At 41.0% G+C, this 19,139-nt stretch overlaps 1 protein-coding gene across 7 annotated transcripts in view; it reads left to right on the top strand.

Annotated features, from left to right (window-relative positions):
• The first annotated feature begins 1,371 nt into the window (after nt 1-1,371).
• Nucleotides 1,372-19,139, top strand: part of RUNX1T1 (RUNX1 partner transcriptional co-repressor 1) — a 155,911-nt gene continuing 138,143 nt past the window's right edge. Inside the window, exons 1-2 of one of the 7 annotated variants that reach the window (XM_081013444.1) lie at nt 1,375-2,271; nt 2,958-3,091. Coding sequence is in view for 1 of the 7 variants with exons in the window: in XM_081013442.1 (XP_080869568.1) it covers nt 2,244-2,271 (28 nt within the window). In the remaining 6 variants the exon portion in view is untranslated. Of the gene's footprint in view, nt 2,272-2,957; nt 3,092-11,038; nt 11,110-11,318; nt 11,446-19,139 lie in introns of those variants that run through there. The other 6 variants (XM_081013438.1, XM_081013442.1, XM_081013439.1 and 3 more) reach the window with 6 other exon arrangements.

Genomic DNA, 19,139 nt, shown 5'->3' on the forward strand with positions numbered 1-19,139 from the left:
CTCCCAGCTGAACTTCCAGTGCTTACCAAAGACTTTATTACAGTATTATTATTTCGGCAGACTTTTTAATTGAATTCTGATTTTGTTCTTTAACACATTTTTAGTTTCATTGTGTCCATTCTCTTTTACATCACTTAGAAATGCCTGTGATTATACAAATCACTGAAATAAAATAAGAGAACGAAAAGCGAGAAGTTGCTTTTGTTAAATATCTGTATTCATCCTAATGCTACAAAGAATGAGGCCATTAGGGTTGCAAAATAAATGACACAGGAATGGTACAGCTAGGAAATGTTAGACTCTGACTTAATCTGAGGCTGTTTAGGTACCAATATATATTACTTCAAAGTATGTGAGCCCCAGCACCATTGTAACAGAGGATCTTAAGCTCATTGCTTGAATCACAAGACATACATAGCTTGCTTACCAGAGTACCATGATCACTGAATATAAGCAACGAGCGCTTTCCGACAAGGCCAATTCCAATTAAAAAGCAAATTAAACAACCATATTTCAAGAAGCAACGTATAAACTGAATAATTCCAAGGACTAATCAATTATTGCCCAGTGCCTGCGAGTAAATGGCAAGCAGCATTCTGCAGCGCACATTCTATTTGTACTTTGAATTCTTTAGCTAAGTTAATTCATGTTCGCTTAAGAGACAGCCTATGAATTTCTGAATGATCTCCTTGTCTGGCAAGTGTGAAATCGAAGGACAGGGTCTCATCTCCCCCCTCCCCCCAATGTAAAAGCTTTTGATTTGAAAGCTTTTGATTTTTAATGTCGACAGAAACTTCTTTTAACAAAATAAATAAATTTCTGTAGTGGGGGGTGGGGGTGGGGGAGGGAGAAGACAGAGATGAAGGCTGTGAAGAGAAGGCAGAAAGAGAATGATAATTGTTTTCTCTAAGGCTATTATTTAATGTGAAAGCAAATAGTCAGCCCGAGAAAACCAGCTAACAGAAGGGGATTAAGGAGAGTCGATCTCGAAGTGGCTTGATTCCTAGCAGTGCTGCTGTCTCTCTTCAGACAGTGACGAGGTGCAGGCGGAGAAGGCGGCGGCAGCAGCAGCAGCAGCAGCAGTTCTCCAGATGGCTGAAGAAAGTGTTTGTCTTGGGTTACTGCAGGGCAGTCTGGACTCGGAGAGCAGGCGGCCTTGGGAACGGGCTTCATTAGGGACCAAGTTGCATGCCCACTAAGTAAAAGAGAGAGAGAGAGAGAGAGAGAGAGAAATGAAAGGAAAAGCAGGCAGGCTGCCCAAGAGGGACTGGGCTTGACTATTGTTAACATATACTTGACCCCCCTCCTCTCCGCTCATGACACAGATGTCTCCTACCTCTATCACCTCCCACTGCTTTAAGCCCTCCCCCCTGCACCTGGGTAGCTGAGCCAGGCCAGCTGCTTGCAGTATGCTGTTTGACTTTAGAGGTGGCTGCTAGCAGAGGGGGGGGGGGGAGGAAAGAGAGAGTCAGACGCACGCACACATATACATACGGAGACGCGCGCACACACATCCACACGCGCGCGCGAGGGGAGAACAAACAAACAAACGGCGGAGCCTTTCCTGCAGGGCGGATCTGTGCACAGACATTACATGGAGCTGCTTCCCCAGGCGGGCGGGCGCATGGGAAGCCTGCAAATCTATGCATCGCCGCCTTAGAGAGAGAGAGAGAGAGAGAGAGAGAGAGAGAGAGAGAAGAGGCGGCGGCGGCGGCAGGAGGAGGCAGGCGCACCGCCACTGACAGCGCGTAAGATCCACCGCTTGGACTCTCAGCTCACATTTTTCGTCTGCAACAATAACAGCGACCACGGGCGGCCGCCGAGGAGGAGGAACTGAGCATTCCGCATCGGGCTACTTGGAGGACTTTTATTTTCCATTCTTCTTGCTACGCTGATTCTTATATGCGCTTTCTTGAGCCTTTGGCACCCCCGAGAAGCTCTCCCTCGCGCGGATCCTCCTTTCCTTCCCCCCACCCTTTTTTATTAAAAAGAAAGAGAGAGAAACCACACGCGTAAGAACAGCTGGAGTTTTGCTTCGTCTTTCCTCGTTTCCTTCGCGTCGTTTGGACCTTTTCGCGTGTGAACGTGGATGATCCGGAGCGGGGAAGGAAGAGAAGGAAGCGAAGCCACATTGCGTCGCCCCTTTTTCCTCTCCCGGGTCCCCGCCGGCCGGCAGCCTGGGCTGTCCGAGCTCCGCCAAGGAGGACTGGAACTTTTTATTTTCAGCTCTCTGCCTGGGGCGAATGGTGGGAGTCTCCGGTCCTTTGCAATGTAAGTAACACCTACCCACCCACCTACCTTACACCCCCGACCGGCCAGCCGGCAGCAAGGCATGCGGAGGGACTAGGAATTGGCGCGCCACTAGATCCCGGAGCTGGACTGCGGGATGGGTTGGGTTGCGCGCAGCCTCGGTCCCCGGATTTCATTCCCCTTTCTGCCCTTTGCTTAGGCGGGATCCTGTGGTTGTTAACAGTTAACTAACCCGCTAACACGGCTTGGAGTTGCTGTTGCCGCGGTAGCAAACCGCGCAAAGGATAGGATTGCATGCGAAACCAAACCAAACACCCCGCTACTCTCAGCTCTCGATTTTGTCCCTTTCCGAAAGTGACCAAAGAGCAAAAAGTTTTATGGGGAAAAATAAGCTCCGTCTGCAACATCGGTTCGAATTCGAGTATAAGTCTCCTTGAGCTCAAGTGCTTAAATTTGAAATGGGCTCAGTTCAGTAACCCATCTTCCCCACCCTCGCGCCAAAACGAGTGCGACCACCACAGTGCCTCTGAGCGCGTGCAGAGTGCTATTGTTTACTGCCGAGTAACCGCAACAACGTATCTGGGATGGGGATGCGGCGGGGCTTCTGATTCAGAAAACAGGTTTTCCAGGCTGGTATGAGATCTCCTTTTGCGAATTAACCCATAGTCTCATCTCTGTTTCTTTTCTTTTTGTCCCTCTATTTCAAGATGATCCTTGCTCGATATGAGCTCATGTGATCAAGAGCGCTTGAAATGTAATGTTTTCAACCTAGACAGTATGGATCGAAACTGTAAATCACGGAAAGCGCTGTAGACATATTTTTCTCACAGATATATTTCAGGTAAAGGATATCCCATTTAATTTCTGTATAATCAAGTGCAGAATGAAACATGAACAAATCTTTGATCTCTGTATTGTCACTTTACTGTTACATATAAAAATGATTAACAATAATTCGAGATCAGGAACTTCCAGATTTGTTTATTAATGTATGTCACTGGACATTTCAAAGATCTGATCTAGACTGTATTGCAGAGAACTTTAGCATTTTGGTAAGTTTTGTAAACTTGCAGCAATCTCCTAAATACATTTACTTAGAAGTAAGACTCATTGAGTTCAATGGAGCTTTCTCCCAGGTAAGTAAGTATGTTTAGGATAGAATTTCAGCCTTAGCCAAGGAGTGTCTCTCTTGGAATAAACACAATGAACAGGTCACAAAAGATAGGAAGCTTAGTTGGCCATTTACTTTTTTCACTGGCTTGAAGTTTCATTTATTTTAATGTAATTTCAGTACTATGAGTGGTGCATCACTGAATCTCCTGTAGTACCAAATTGTTTTGGAATGTCAGACTTCTTACTGTATTATTTAGAAATGGAAGTGGAACCTCTATTATGGACCATATGGACTCATTCAGGTTACCGAGCTACTAAATGCATACAATTTATGCTATGTAAGAGAAAAGCAGTCATTGCTACTACATTTTGAAATAGTGGAGGATTTGTGTAATTTTTATGTTTGTCTGGAAGTAAGTCCTGCTGTGTCCAAGAGGGGCTTATGCCTAGCTAAAAGGTCTATCAGATTGCATCCTTACAGCACAATCCTGTGCATGTCTACTCAGGGAATTAGCTCAGCTGAGTTCAATGAGACTTGTTCCCAGGTGTTTATGTTTAGGATATTGCAGGCTAAGTCTCCCTGCGATTGAGGGCAAAGGCTCTAGGTAGTTTACAGTTCACATGCAGAAGGGCTCATGTTCAATTCCTTGCCTCTCCAGGTAGATTCTCTGTCTAAATACAAGAGAGCTGCTAGCAGTCAGTGTCAACAATATTGAACTAGGTATACCAGTAGCCTGACTTCCTATAGTATATCTTGCAATGGGAGATTTCCTAGCAAATGTTATAAATGTTATAATGTGGCCCACTTCCTTGATGGATTACTTCTGAGTCTTGGAATGCACTGCTCGGGTTTTGCTTCAGCAGAAATTCATGTACTTAATGTAACTATGACCCCTTTAACTTTTAACATTGCTTTCCCTAATTAATCTGTTCAGGCCCCAGACTTAAATGGCTGTCCACAGCTGCTGAAAATTGATTTTTCCCTTGATGGTGGTCTGAGTTGCTGACCAAATCAGATTTTCCCCCCTCCATCAGTTGTAGACCAACTTTAAATCTGTTTTGATATTCTGTATTAATATAATAATAAAAACCCAGACACACAAATACCCCTGACAAACAAAAATCTATGTGATCTGAAATCTGATCTCCGTGATGTTTGTGTTGTTATGGTGATAGTCTTAAAGTGCTCTTAAAAGTAAAATAGAAAACTTAAATTGGCATTTTTATTTCAGTGTCTTTATGGATTTAAGAATTTACCAAGAGACTTACCTTATGCTGACCTGATATATTATCAGTTTTTATTTTAATTTCTGGCTGATTACACAGAGGATATGACACAGATACAGATCTAATAATATTAGTCTCTAATGGTTGTGCCATAGTTCCCTTTTCAATTCTTTTTCAATTCCTTCGAGATTATTTCCTAAGGAAAGTGAACCAGCATGATTTTCAACAGCTGTGGAAACTCTTAGGAAATTTAGACTGCCTTCCCTACACAATCCGAGTGCCGGATTCTAAAAATCTGAAAATTGTTTACTTAGCAGTGTCCCTTAGAAAAATATCCAGCCCAAAGTTTCTTGCATTCTAACAAACGACTTGCAAGCTGTTGTGTTAGCCAGCCATCTTTCTTAATTATTACTGCAAAACTTTTCTGGTCAGTGTATCAAATTTCATTGTGTATTTTTACTACCATAGCACATGTTGAATTGGATTGGTGGATTCTCCCTCTTCCATCCCCCCCAACTTCCCCTCACCCCCCCCCCCTTGGCATAAAAACTGTAGAGCACTGTAAATTAAAACACAAAAAAAATTGCAAGTATAGATATCCCATGCCGATGACTTAATACAAAACCCAGCCCTCTTTCATGCTGTGTTTATGAGAAATAAGACTTTTGTCTTCAAAACTCTTGTGAACGAGCTCACATTCCCTTTTGCAGTGGAATGCAGACTGCATTCTGGTAACTGCTGCTGCTCGCTATGTTTTGCTCCAGGAGTGTCCATCTTTTTCCTAAAATGCTTTTGTTTTAAAAGATTTATTTTTATACGCACTCCCTTGGTTAACCCAAACTGATGGGAACACTCCATCAAAGCATTGTGAGCATACACCATTGTCCGCGTGGCACTATGTCTTCTTAATACTTGAACTGCATGTACGCCTCTGCCAGCATCATGCCTTGTGATTCTGTATAGAGGAGGAGGAGGAGGACTTTCCTCCACCTGAAGCCCGCCCTGGTCAGTGGCCAGCAAGCCCCCAGGCATTCTTCCCTGTCAACTCCTGTTTCTCACCCTTCTGAAATGGAGCTCAGCTGACAAGCATTGAATGCAAAGCCTGCTGCACTAAGGCTGCATGGCGCTTTGCTAGCAAGGCGCTGTGAACAAAAATGGGCATCTGTGTCGTATTTGCATTGTGGACAGGAGGGGGAAGGGCTGCTACCATGGACGTTTTCATTGTTCAACTTTGTTTGCCGCAAGCTCGTTACTGTTAAAATATTTAGCTAATTGAAAAGCGACACAACTGTGTGTCAGTATCGTGCTCCCATTTTCGGGGGGAAATAAACACTTCCAACACTGCCACCTCCTTTGTCCTGTGCGAACTTAAGTTGACACTTGGCGATCAAAAAGCCTTATCAGCAGAAATAAAACAGGGACTTGCTGCGGGATAGAAACGTTTGTATCTGGTGGATTGGTTAAATCTGGATGAGGTGTTTTTTTAAAAAATGGTGCTTTTTCACTGAGTCTTGTCGATAGTTATAGGGCCCTTAGAAGTACACAGAAATCTAAGTATCGGTATTAAAATGTAAATGACCCTGTTTCTCACAAAAGAATGGCCTCCAGTGCAAAATTTTCTTAACTCTCCACATTCCTTTTAACATGATCAGTGCTGCAGAGTCCAGGAAGACAAACACGTGCAGATAGCACTGCAAAATTACTTCTTAACAGGAGCAAATTCATTGGGTGCACTGGGCATTGCAAATGGCAATGGTCATATTCTAATTCAAGTCTGCTTTTGTTTTAAGTTGAATATTTTTGTAAAAGCAAATATTTTGAAGCAGAATGGCACTGAAAGGAAGCGCTTAGGAACATAGGTTTTAAACGCGGTCTAAATTTAGAATGCACGATTAGCTTAATCTGAAAGACATTGACTTCCATCTTCATTAATATCTTTTCCACCACTGATAAGAAAGTTCTCAAATGATGTTTAAAGAGCAGTGGGTGTTTTATTAAAGTAAGCATGGGTTCACTATAATGGAGGTAATTGTGAGTGATAAGAACAGGGCAGGTTATCTGTATGTTGTTTAAACAGAAACAGCTACTTTTGCATCATTCCCAGGAGCCATCTGCGCAAGGGGGGGGGGTGTCACCTGTCTGTCCACCCTAATTATAGGGGGTGGGTGGGAGGAGAAATAAAAAATGGAGAGGTCTTTTTGGTAATGAAACCCATAGTGATTTTATTGTAAATGAGTCTTGTGTACAGAGGAAGATGCTAATTTTGAAAGGAAAACAAACTGCTATATTGACTGCCATGCCCTGGCAGTTGTGAAACAGAATGGGAAGAAAGGGGAATAGGATACTGAATTAACACTGTAGTTTGAGATGTGAGTGCTCAGTGGTAAAAAATGGTCATTTGGGGTTCATGTTTTTTGTGCTCTTTTTGAGAAGCTCTTGTTCTAATTTTTTTTTAAAAAAGCATTTGCTTCAGTATACTGGGATACAGCTGGTCTTTTCTAGATTGGAGATTTCATATAGCTATTTCTTTACATTTCCCATCTGACTTAGTAGTTTTGGTGCATATGTGTGCTAACCTTAAAGGAATTAAGAATGTATTTTGCAAATAAAAGGTCACATGCATTTCTCCCACATCTGTTTATAGTAATTATGAACATAATTAGCATAAGAATTACAAGTGAAGTAATGACGAGCTGAGCTGAGCAGTGAGGTATTATAGTATAATGGTCATATGTTGGCATTCTCACATTATAACACACTAGAATTCACATATTCAATGCAAGAAAGGAAATGCTAGGTTTTGAAGCATTAAAACAGCTAAAAAATCTCTCTGCCTGAGGCAGATGGACTTCCTTGCTTTATAAGGAGGTAACCCGTTATTAAGAGAGAATCAGCTGAAATTAAGATTTGTAGCCTCAAGCTTGGACTTTCAGACAGCTGTGATTATGAATGGTTCGTCTGTTACACATTTTTACTCTGACCACCGTGTATATTGCTTTCTTTAAGGCGAAAAGGGGGGAGGGAGAAGTGGGCAGAACAAACATTTTCACAACAAATGATTTGTTCTAAAAACATGGCAGTTTTCTGTGAGATCTACCAGATAGGAAAGATTTAGATATTACAGTTCCTGTAATGTCTAAAATATATCTTAAATCTGGAAAATAAATGCTAATATTTTGAGAAGACTCTCCTCCCCTCACCACCATAGGAAAACGTTCTGGAGACCCAGGGCCCAATCCATGGTAATTTTGCTTTACATCATGGCTGCACAGCTATGTCCTGTGGTGCATAGTTTGCATAGAATAGGCATAAGAGTAGTTTCTGGAAGATTCTGATCATTATTTAACTAACAACCCACCCTGTGCATTTTTACTTGAAGTAAGTCCACTGTGTTCAATAGGACTTACACTACAGCCGAAGACCATCTGTGGATTCCCCAGAAAGCATCCCTGATTCGTGCAGATTTGCTGCTGGAGCAAATGCACCCAGCTGAAGCAAATTGAGCATACTTTTCATTCTCTTTATAATGTATGCTTGATTTCTATCGAATATAGTTATCCATACATGACCATTATAGAAGGCGATGAGGAGGTGGGGAAAAGTTGTTTGCTTTTTGAGAATGAAACAATCTGTAGAGAACCAGACATCACTTTAGATACATAACATTTTGCTCTTTCATCAGTGTACATTCAGACATCCTTTCTGGCAGTGATTGTGCAGTTATTCACCTCAAATTTATTTGTAGCAAGTAAAAAAAGAGAAGTTATTGGGACTTGGTTCTGAGTAACTATGCTGAAGATCAATGTGTGATCACAGAACACTTAACACCGAGCACATTTTGTTGGTATAAGCCTTGCGATGTATTCGGTGGAATGAAGAATTAGAAAATAATATCTTGTGCTATGTCCCAATGATACCATGAGGTTTTCACATTATTGGATTAGTAGAGGATTTATGACAGAGTCGTCTTTATGTGGCATTTCATTACAGTGTCACAATTTTCACACACACACCCTTTCCTCTGGTGTTAAGATTCTGCTTTTGGCCTTTGTCATGTGTCAAGTCCTCTTCCATATATTCTTTGGTGGGGAAAGGAAGCATTTGGTCCAAGTGTATCGCTCTGGCTGCTATAGTTGCCCAGTATTCCCTCTTTTGATTTGTTGATCAGCAGTCATCCCAAGGGGAATAGACAATTTTCAAAGTAAATTAATATCATTACCATTATAGTCTTCTCAACATGGAAAAGTTTCATTCCGTGCTCTTTTACTTTTTAAGAAGAGCCCTGTGGTTCAAGTCAAACATCCATCTGCAGTGTAATCTTATATGTGCTTGCTCAGAAGTAAGCCTTATTGATTTCAGTGGGACTTCTGAAGAGACATGCTTTGGATGGTGCTGCTAATTTTGCCTTCTTTGTCCAATCTCAGCAAACAGATACTCTCATTTTCCTACTCATATTGAAATACTGCCCCTCAATGAGGCCAAACTTAGATTCACAAAATGTTTAGGGGTCTGCGTACCCCTGAGTCCCCCCAGGAAAAAAGCACTGGCTAGAGGTATACTGCTTCTAAGGACAGATACCGCATTTAATTATCATGGACAATAACAATTTGTTAATGTTTCCTCCATGAATTTGGCTAATACGCTGGTGCCAGCATATTCAATGAATTATTTTCTTTATACTTGACTTGATTCTCCATGGTTTCACTGGGTGAACTTAAAATAAGTCATGTGGGGTCTAGATTTCCAAGTCGCCAATTTAATGATAGAAGCCTTATGTGGAGAAAGAATAACTACAGTTCTTTTTAGATGCAGAAGTAGTGGATTAAAAAGTATGGATCTCTTTTATTAAAGGTGTTTGCTAAGCTCACTAAATGCTTAAACAAACAGGAAACCCACAAATGTTCAAAAAAAATGAAAGCAGTACATTAGACATCACTTTAAATTATGAGATTGGACCAGGCAGATAATTGCCCTTTAATCTGTTTCCACATAAAAGAAATGGCTGAGGAAACTCTTTGCAAGAGGTTGGCGTGTGTATGTGTTTATATGTTGGTATATATTCACCTATTGACATGTTGAAGTCTTATGTATTCTAAGTAGATTTCAGCTGGTGGATCAGAACCCAAAATTGGGACATGTCACAGCCTTGGTGCCACCACCATTTTTCTGCCATCTTTTCAGTGGGTGGTTGCCTTTTAAGAAGGGCCAATCGTGAGAGAGGAGAATGAAAGAGAGAGAGGTGGATGTATAGGGTAAATTAACTGTGTCTCATGTTGCAGAATGTTAGGAGTTAAGGGGAGTCCCAAGTCTGACAGACTTGAAAACTTACTTTGATGTGTTCAGAATATTTCAGTTTTTCTTCATCAATTTTAAGAAGGTATGAGAAAACTGAGATGGTTAAGATTACACTTTTTAGAATGAGCAAGTTAAAGAGAGCCAAGTTACTTTGGCCCGTTGGGCAGGTCTTAGTTTGGTCCAGATCAGGACAATTCAAATAATGGAGGTAGCAGCATAATCATATATAATCATTATATACCACCTTTCTGCCAAAGGCACCCAAAGAGGTTTGCAATTTTAAACGACTAAAAATCAAAATTCCTGGTTGCTGCAGGTTGTCAGGAAATGCACCAATAATGGACGAACCTTTTCTTAGGTTCTCCATCCCTCTCCACGTTACAAGGAGACATTTGAGCCTGCCCTCAATGTGCTTCGTACAAGGGCCTACACTGAGGGAAGTATGAGTACAAATAAGTAATGGTTAGATGAACTTTGCTTGTTCTTGGTGGATCTTCATGGCCCATTATAATCTGGATGATACGTATTTTACCAAAGAAGACGACGAAGAAGAAAGGAGAAGATAAAACCAGTAAACTGATCATGGAAATGAGAGAACCAAAGTTTTAATTTCTAGAACATTCTAATCATGCAGTGGTGAAGGAAATCCGCTTTCCATCTGGAATGCCATCATTGTCCTTGCTTCATATATTTGCATTTTGGGACCTGGCATTAAGAACTGAGGGGAAGCCCTGGCACAGATCGAACCTCTCCTTTAGGTATTCTATTCAGGCAGACTTGATTTTTTAAAATTTATTTATTTTTGAAAAAAAGAAGATTTATGGAAAATATTCCCATGAGAAAGGGCCTTTGGCTTAATGGCAGTTTCCCAGGCCGGAAGATGGGTGCTTCCTTAGCAGGTGTGTCTGTGCATATATGTGCGCCAGAGTTGGGCTTTCCACCCCCATGAGGAGAAGTTTGCTCCCACCTCTAGGCGAGTGCCCCCTCCCTCCTTCTCCGTCTCCCTCTCTCTCTCTGTTTATTTTCCTGCTTCCATCTGGGCCATGCTGATATTGTAATCACCCTGATGCACATTGCCTCTCCTTCCCCCTCCTTTCTCTCACATACAATGTGCCATCCTGACAAGGCTTTTACTTCAGATAAGCTGCGATGTGTGTTTAATGAATACAAAGCCCTAGCTGCGCTGCTGCCTCGGCTCCTGCCTGTGCTCTCCTCAGCCAGAAGGTAATCTCCAAGCATTTTGAAAGTGGTGTTGCGGGAGGGGGGGGGGAGAGAGAGAGAGATGCTTCTCCTCCTTCCCTCCCTCCCTCCCTTTCGCAGCGCCCCCTCCCCATCTCCTCTAAATGATGCTGAAGTCGATAACAGCTCCGGAGAAGTGAAGATGTAACCTCTTATCTTGCTTCTCTTCTTAGCTGGTGGGGAATTTACATTTAAAGATTAGCCTGGAGTGAGAGAAAAGGGATCTGCCTTTTGTTGTGTGGGGTTATGAGGCATCTAACCTCACCTGGCCTGGCCTTGCAATCTCCCATCAGCTCAGTTATTCAAAGAGGACTTGCAAAGGTGAGATTATTTTATCTCTCCTCTCTCTCTCTCCATCTCTCTCTCCCCCACCCTTATCTTTAATTGGTTTTAGTGTGGCTAGTCTGAATGGGTTTAGGAAGGGGTTTGGGGTTTGTTTTTTGTTTAAAAAAATCCGTGATACAGCAAAGGAAGTGTGGTTTTGTGGCAAATAGATTATTTATTTACTCGGCTTTAAAAGCATTAGATAGACAGAGAGGATGAACATCTTAACAATTTGATTACCTCTTTTATTGGGTGAGAATGGGTAGCAAATAGTCTCTGTGTGTAGGGGGGAGAAAGGAAGCTTTGAAAATGTCCATTGCTTTAAAAAAAAAAGTTTCAGAAGGTTTTCATCCCTTTCCTTTTTATCCCACCTTTACTGAAGTTTCTGCATATGGATTATATTCTGAGTGTTTTGAGATAATAGTTCTCATAAAATAACAATAAGTGCAAATCGGTAATGGGAGTCCAATGCATTAATCCCACTGAGTGCAATGGGACTTAAAACTTCCTTGTAACAAATTCTTGGGATTGCAACTTCGGGGGATTTCTGGTTTGAATTTTATGCCAGAATTGTATGCATGGCTATTTGTTAATTTCTTTATTTAGTGAAGGACTTGCTGTGCTTTCTGTTTAGCCTCTGTTTGGTTTTTAGGTGATAGGACTTAAGTCCACAAATGCATGCTTTTTTATATTTTAAATTTTGATACAGTTCTTAGAATTCCTCAGAATAGGAAAGAATTTGGTTGGTTTTCTCTAGGCAAGGGACAACTCAAACACCATCTGGAAGTAATTTTTTTAAAGTCCCCAATAACCCCTCTGGCTTCAGAATACCCCAGTCCTAAGCACCGTTACTTGAAAGTCAGTTCTATTGACATGGGCAGATATTGCTTTAAACTCAATTTGTTTTTGTTTTGAGATATTAACACCTTCCTCTTGCTGCAGCGCTTGGCCAGGTGTTGGCATAACTGGATACAGAGATATGATCCAGTAGCTAAGAGTCTAATTAAAATTTGTGTAAAGCCAAGAGGGGCGGTAGGACATGTATTTGTGTTGACAACAGAAGATCAATAGCGTAAGACAATAGAGTCCCATTATTTTACTTCCATTGACTGAATATATTGACATTTCAGGTTTATGATTGCCTCAGTGAACATGATGGAACACAAGTTCACAAACCAACAGGCAGAGTGCCACATATATTACTGTATGTCATATCTGCCTTCAAGCTACCTTATCACTGAAGCAGAATAGTAATGGATGGTTGCAGAACACTTGGGGAGGTTTAGCCTCTATCAGTTACAAAGCTGACATACAGCAGGTCTTGGGAGCATCTATAATTGCACCTAGAATTATGGTGGCCCATGTTTACCTGCTAGGGCTGCTGCAGTTTAGAGTTTAAGAGCTAAGAGCAGACAGCATAACAAGGTACTTAGGTTTTCATATTTTATATTTGGGAGAGACATTTGAAAGTTTCCCATGAGAACTGATTGGGCAACTATGCACAATTCCATTGGTGCTGAAGTGCCAAAGCACCTGCTAGAGATTCCTTGGCTTTGTAGACTATGAGTGAATTCAAAAGCAAAGTTTAAATGAGATTTCTTTCTCCTGTCTTTCTGTATGCACACAGGATCAATTTCTGGTGGTAAAGAGGAGGCTGTGCATGGAAAGGATATTATGGGCTTGGGTTTTCTTCTTCTATTCTGACCATTAAATGGTACTGTGAGAGTTCTTACATATATTGAAGACCTATTGACCGTGAAATATATAGCAAGCCTTATTATCTCAAATTCTTTGAGATACTCTGTAAAATGGAACTGGCAGCACAATAAGACCCCATCAGTGTTAGGCAAGCATGGAGACAGAAATTAATTTAAAGCAGACAAAGAGCTAATATGAAAAGAGCCACTAGTGATTTAACCCATTCTAGAAGAAGTTTAATGAAAATATAAAATACATTTCAGAATATTGTACTGTAATAGTACAACAGTTGTGGTCAGGCAGTGGACTACTGATGCCCCCGTGAGATGGGAAGGAGAAAATGAGTCCTTTATAACATTTTCATGAAAATTTTAGGTTTCTGTTTGATCAGCAGGTGCTGTTGAGATGAAAGCCATGTGTAGATTTTCAGAAGGCCAAAAGTGTCAATTCAGAAAAGGAAAGTGATAAGAGAAAATGCAATCAGTTTTCCTGTTTTCAATTTGTGCAGGAATTGAAGAGCTGTTTTGTTAAACTGCTACATCTGCTCCAATATGAATATTGAACTACTTCCACTAAAAATAACACCCTATAATTTGCAAGCCACTGCAATCTTTTGTTAATGTGAGTGGGGTTTTTTTTGGGGGGGGGGGATCTGTTCTGAAAAATCTCTAGCTTTATGTGCTTTTTTTTTTTTTTTTTTTGCTGGCACTTTTATCTGGTGCAGGAAAAATGGTGATAAGCAATTAGGACCTTAGCTCGGTGACAGATTATAAAAAATGGTCTTTGTAGCTAAATATTAGTATACTATTTAGCAAATATTAATTGTGGGGAAAACAACTTTGCATTTCCCCACCTCAACACAATGCAGAGTCATAACCCCAGCATTTCTTGCTGATCTTAATGAAACCTTTATTCATTTTCTACTACTTTTCTACTCTGCAAAGAAAGACAGAGTACCCTGTTTCTTATTATACCAGCAAATCAAAATTTTAAGGTAATCAAGGGTATTTTAGTTAATAGGGCTTTCAGGGCAATTTCCCCCCATATTTAAATAAAATGATTAAATTATCCTTGAGTGTATTCATTAAAAGATGCTCTTCAGTAGTGTTGTTAATCAAGTTTTATGGAATGTGCAGGACACAAATTGTGGAAAAGCAAGTGGGGGTTAGAAATTATGGAGTAGACTAGGGAAATAGCTAGAAATTTATAAAAGCATATATATTTTATTTTAAACCAGTGAAGGAAAAATATGTGTGTTATCTAAAACATATGGTAATACTTTGTGACTAGAAGAAGAAATAAAGACAAGACAAGTCAGATAGACAGAAAGAATGGGGGAAAGGTACAATTAAGCAAAGATTGATTTTAATGCAGTTCTTACTACTTGCATGATGGGTACAGAATCCCTGCTTAGAAGTAATTTTAAGATGTGCATTTTTCTGTGGCACTGTAGATGTGCTCTAAGTACAGGTGTTTGTTAAAAAATGAAATGAAAAAGAAACTAAGGTAAAATGGGATGTTGAGTATTATTGAATTCAGTGGAACTTTGCACAAGTAAAGGCAAGATCTTTCATTTTCTCTGCATTTTTTATTTAGGTATCTGGAATGGAGAGTTTTAAAATAAAAGAAAGCACCCCATGAAAGCAAATTATATTTAAAAGCAGCTTTTTGCAAATTTGCCTTTATAGGCAAGACTCCATCTAGTGGAGTGAATTTGCTTCGCCATCAGTAACAAGCACACTGGGCCATTGTTTGCTCCTTGATACTAGCAGTGTTAAAACTGTAAATTATTGGTTCTGATAGGTTATTCCCCATCACATCTTAGAAACTGGAAATGTTAACCACCACCTGAGAAAGTAGCTTCATGGCCTACATCTGTTGTACAAAAACCTATAGTTAGCTCGGTGGCTATAGGAAGCTTCAATATGTCTGCCTGGCTGGATGTTAATATGCAATTTGCATAAGTACCAGTCATTACCACCAACCAGTTTCCCTTTGTGATTCACTTTATCTGAAGAGCTATAGCCTACATTTCTTGCCTGACTGATGATGACCGCACAGTCACCTCCCTAGGTGGTAGTTCAAATGTCATGTTTCAATTCCGTAGGTCAAAAGACTTTCTACAATGGTCTGTCTGACTGATGTTCTGTTTTCAATGTAACATTCACCTCATTTGCCTAGGAGCAGCAGGAGTCAAACTACTGTTTCACCACAAGGTTAGGTACATACACACAACTTAGGGTTACATCAAGCCTTTGCATTTCTGACACATGAACCTCCTGGCCATATTTTCCTTTTCCATTTGTTCAGTTGTGTTAAAGCAACAAGAACAACAACAAATCATTGGTTTCTGCTTTAATATTCTGGTTAAATGTCTAACTGTATTGAAAATATTTAAGCTGGTAATAAATTCAGATGTTGATGCTTGTGCTAGAGGAGAAGACCATGTACAGGAAATGGATATCATTTATAATGCCCCATTTAAAAGATCTAAGGTAACATGGCTAGGAAAGTTCTTTCCTTGAGAGCCTGAAGACTGGAAGAAGTTTCCAGTCAGTTTGGGTAGCATTGGCCTAGATGGAATGTTGCATTGTGGGATGGGGCAGTACCTAAGAACAGAAAACTGCTATGTACTGTAGACGGGTTTGGAACATAGAAAGTGAGACAGATCAGAACCGCTCCAACCTGAGATACTTAGCATGCTACAAGATAGCCAGTTAAGATACTTCTGCAAAGGAAATTAGGAAAGAGTGCTGCAGTTGATTAAGAAAGCATGCTTGGAGAGACTTCCAGGTAGGATTGTTTGTCAAAGTGATTATGCTGCTCAGTTGCCAGAAACGTCATAGCATTGCCAAACATTTATGGACAATGGCGCCAGGTGGTTGGTTAGTTCTTTTCTTTCTAAGCAAACTTGTACTGTTACTGGGGGGAAATGCAAAAAGTATTGTAGAAAGCCTGTCAGCAGATCAAGTATGGCATTAAGTTCCATAGATGAGAATTTAGGCACCTTTTAGGCACTACAATTGTGCTCTTTGAGAAAATGTTGAAGGAGGTTTAGTTCATGACCAAGCTATTCACTGGAAGCCTTCAACTTCCACCTCATCTTGTATATTATTTTCTGAGGTAATGCAGGTTTTAAATGTACAGTGATATACTTAAACTCAAAGAATTAGTAAACTACATTGATATTTATCAGATTCGTGCATTTCTCCTGCAAAATATCAATACTTCAAATAAAGGCTAATTGTGTTGGTAGAAGAACATTCTCCTCATGTCTTGCCCATATGATCTCTTTAATAGTTTCGTTGCATTCGTTAAAGTTGACTCTAGTGGAACAGGTATTTGAACAATGAGTTTTTCTCTCTTAAAAGTGAGAAAAGGTTGAAATCCTATGTATGTGGTACATGAAATCCCCCTTTGAATACAGTTAAACATACTTCTGATTAAACATGCATTAGATGCCACTATCAGTAAAGTATCCTATTAACTGAAAAGCAAATGGTAGTGGTGCTTAGCTGGAGCTGCATTTCATATGAAAATACTTGCAGAGAGTTGGCCATGTCAAGATATGTTTGGTTCAGTATTTTTGTTTTCTGACTTTGAAATTGCAACACTCCAATGCCAAGATATTCAGGCGGTAATCAGTGTGATAGTGCCAACTTGTTGTTCTGAATTTGTTTTGAAGAAGCTTCCTTAATGTATTTGTTAAATATTCAGAGGAAGGCAGATACTTCACACACACACACACACACACACACACACACAATGCTAAGCTTTACTGTGAACTGCAAATCACAAGTTTGGGTTCAGATGTGAACACTAAGCTGAACTATGGTTTAGCTCACAGCAGCAGGACCAGAGGAGGAGACTTCTTTCTGGGAACCTGTACTACGCTCATTCATGCTAAGCCAGGGTGTGGCTTAGTGTTGCACCCCAACTGGGTCACTGCCAGAATTCCATTCTTATAGCTTTGCAAGTGGCCTTCTAAAAGTTCATTGAAAAACTGCATGGTTTTTGAACCACCATAACCTCAAGTTAACATTGTGTTGCTTCTAATGGGGTCCACTATTATGGTGAAAGTAGCAAAGTGGTGATGCTCTCATATACTCCAGCAGCCCCTGTTACCGATTCTGCTTCGCATTTGTGGGACATTTGAGGGAAGCCTCTTCAAAAAGTTGTTAATTTTTGCACATGTGCAGTAGCTTCCCTTTCACCTTGGGCTCCCCTCTCCAATAATTCTCTGTCCGGATAGCACATGTTGCTGTATATTTTTGAATTTCAGCAATTCTGGAGAGTGACAATTGCACAGAGCTGTAGCTCACTGGTGGAACACCTGTTTGAAGATCCCAGATTCATTGCCTAACATCTCCAGGTTAAAAAGGAATAGGTTACCAGTGTAATGAAAAACACCCTTGCCTGAGAACTTGGAGAGCTCCTGCCAGCCCACAGTAAACAAGACTGGGCTAGATTGACAAATAGTTTGTGTGAAGCTGTTTCCTGTGTGAGAGTGGTGCTCAGAGAGTGATCTTTGGTGTGAGAACAGGAGAGTCGCACATATGTAAGATGATAACATTTCTTATGGGCACAGGTTCTGGTCCTGTGCACTACTATGTTATCTCATTGATGTATGTGCACTCTAAGGTACATGGGCCCTTGCTCAGATAAGACCCATGCAAGGTGAGTGAGACAAGTGTATTGAAGAAGCTGCTTGCAGGAATGTAGCTGTGGTTTCCCAGGTGGAAGGATTTCACGTGTGGAGCCTGCTAATTCTGTTGTAGCAAGCACAACTGTTTCTTGTGACACCTTAAAGACCCAACATATTACCCTATTTTTCCGTGTATAAGACTAGGTTCTTTCCCTTAAAAACAATGTGCAAAGTTTTGGGGCGTCTTATACACGGATAACTCTTCCCCCATTTTCTTAAATCGGAGTCCCCAAAAATAGGGGACATCTTATACATGGGGGCGTCTTATAGATGGAAAAATTATGGCAGCATTTCTGTTTCACAGAGCCCTGGGATTCTGCAAAGCGTTCCAAGGAGTCCTGCAAAGAAAAAGTTGGAATGGTGGACAAGCACGCATAATGCGTGATTTCCATTGAGCTGCAGCCGTGGGGATTAAATGCACTACTCAAGCCATTGTCCTGGGAATCCCTTCCCCTTCTTTCCATCCCTTTACCATGCTTTCCATGGTTAAGTCAATAGCAGTTGGCAGGCGAGAGAGGGAGGGGAGTGTTGCTTATGCAACTTCCCAACGTTGCATGTTGCTGTCAGCTACCAAGAGGAAGTGGGGGCCAGGCAGTGGGAAACTTGGTGTGCGCCCAATCCGCTGCTCCCGTCCTTGCTTTGCTCCACCCCATCGGTAACCGGCAGCATCATGTGACATTGGGTAAGCAGCTCTGCCCTGCCCACGTGTTCAAGCACTTGTCCTGGGAATCCCTTTTCCCCATCCCAGAACCTTCCATTGAGCTGCAGCCTGGCAGCAACAGTTAAATATATGGTCAGATACAAACTGTCTCTCATTGGAGCCGAAGCCTTAGCAGAGATTGACAGCAAAGTTTTTATAGGTCTCAAAGTTGCCGCTTTTAAATGTTACGTCCATGCTAAACAATGTTACGTATATGCTAAACAAGCTATAGCTTAGGGCCCCACTCTCTTGAGGGCCCCCAAAAAAATTAAAGGGAAAAAAATGGATGTACATTTCCAAAATATAAGATAAAAAACAAACAAAATGCTTTAGATACCTATTAGGTTCATAAATTACCATATAGCATATATTTAACGCAAAAAACAGTGACAATTTGTTGACAAAGGGCAGCTGGACATATAAAGGGCCCCATTACCTTCAGTAGCTTAGGGACTCATCAAACCTAAATCCAGCCCTGGTTACCTCTCTGGCTGGCTCCCTTCCTTGATCTTCCCAAAATCCCACCTCCTCCCCACCCTGCTTTACAAAAAAAAAAAATCTTTGTAAAAGTTTTTACTGCAAGGATTC

This window comes from Podarcis pityusensis (genome assembly GCF_964106645.2).
Source record: "Podarcis pityusensis genome assembly, chromosome: 7".
In the NCBI taxonomy this organism is placed as follows: domain Eukaryota; kingdom Metazoa; phylum Chordata; class Lepidosauria; order Squamata; family Lacertidae; genus Podarcis; species Podarcis pityusensis.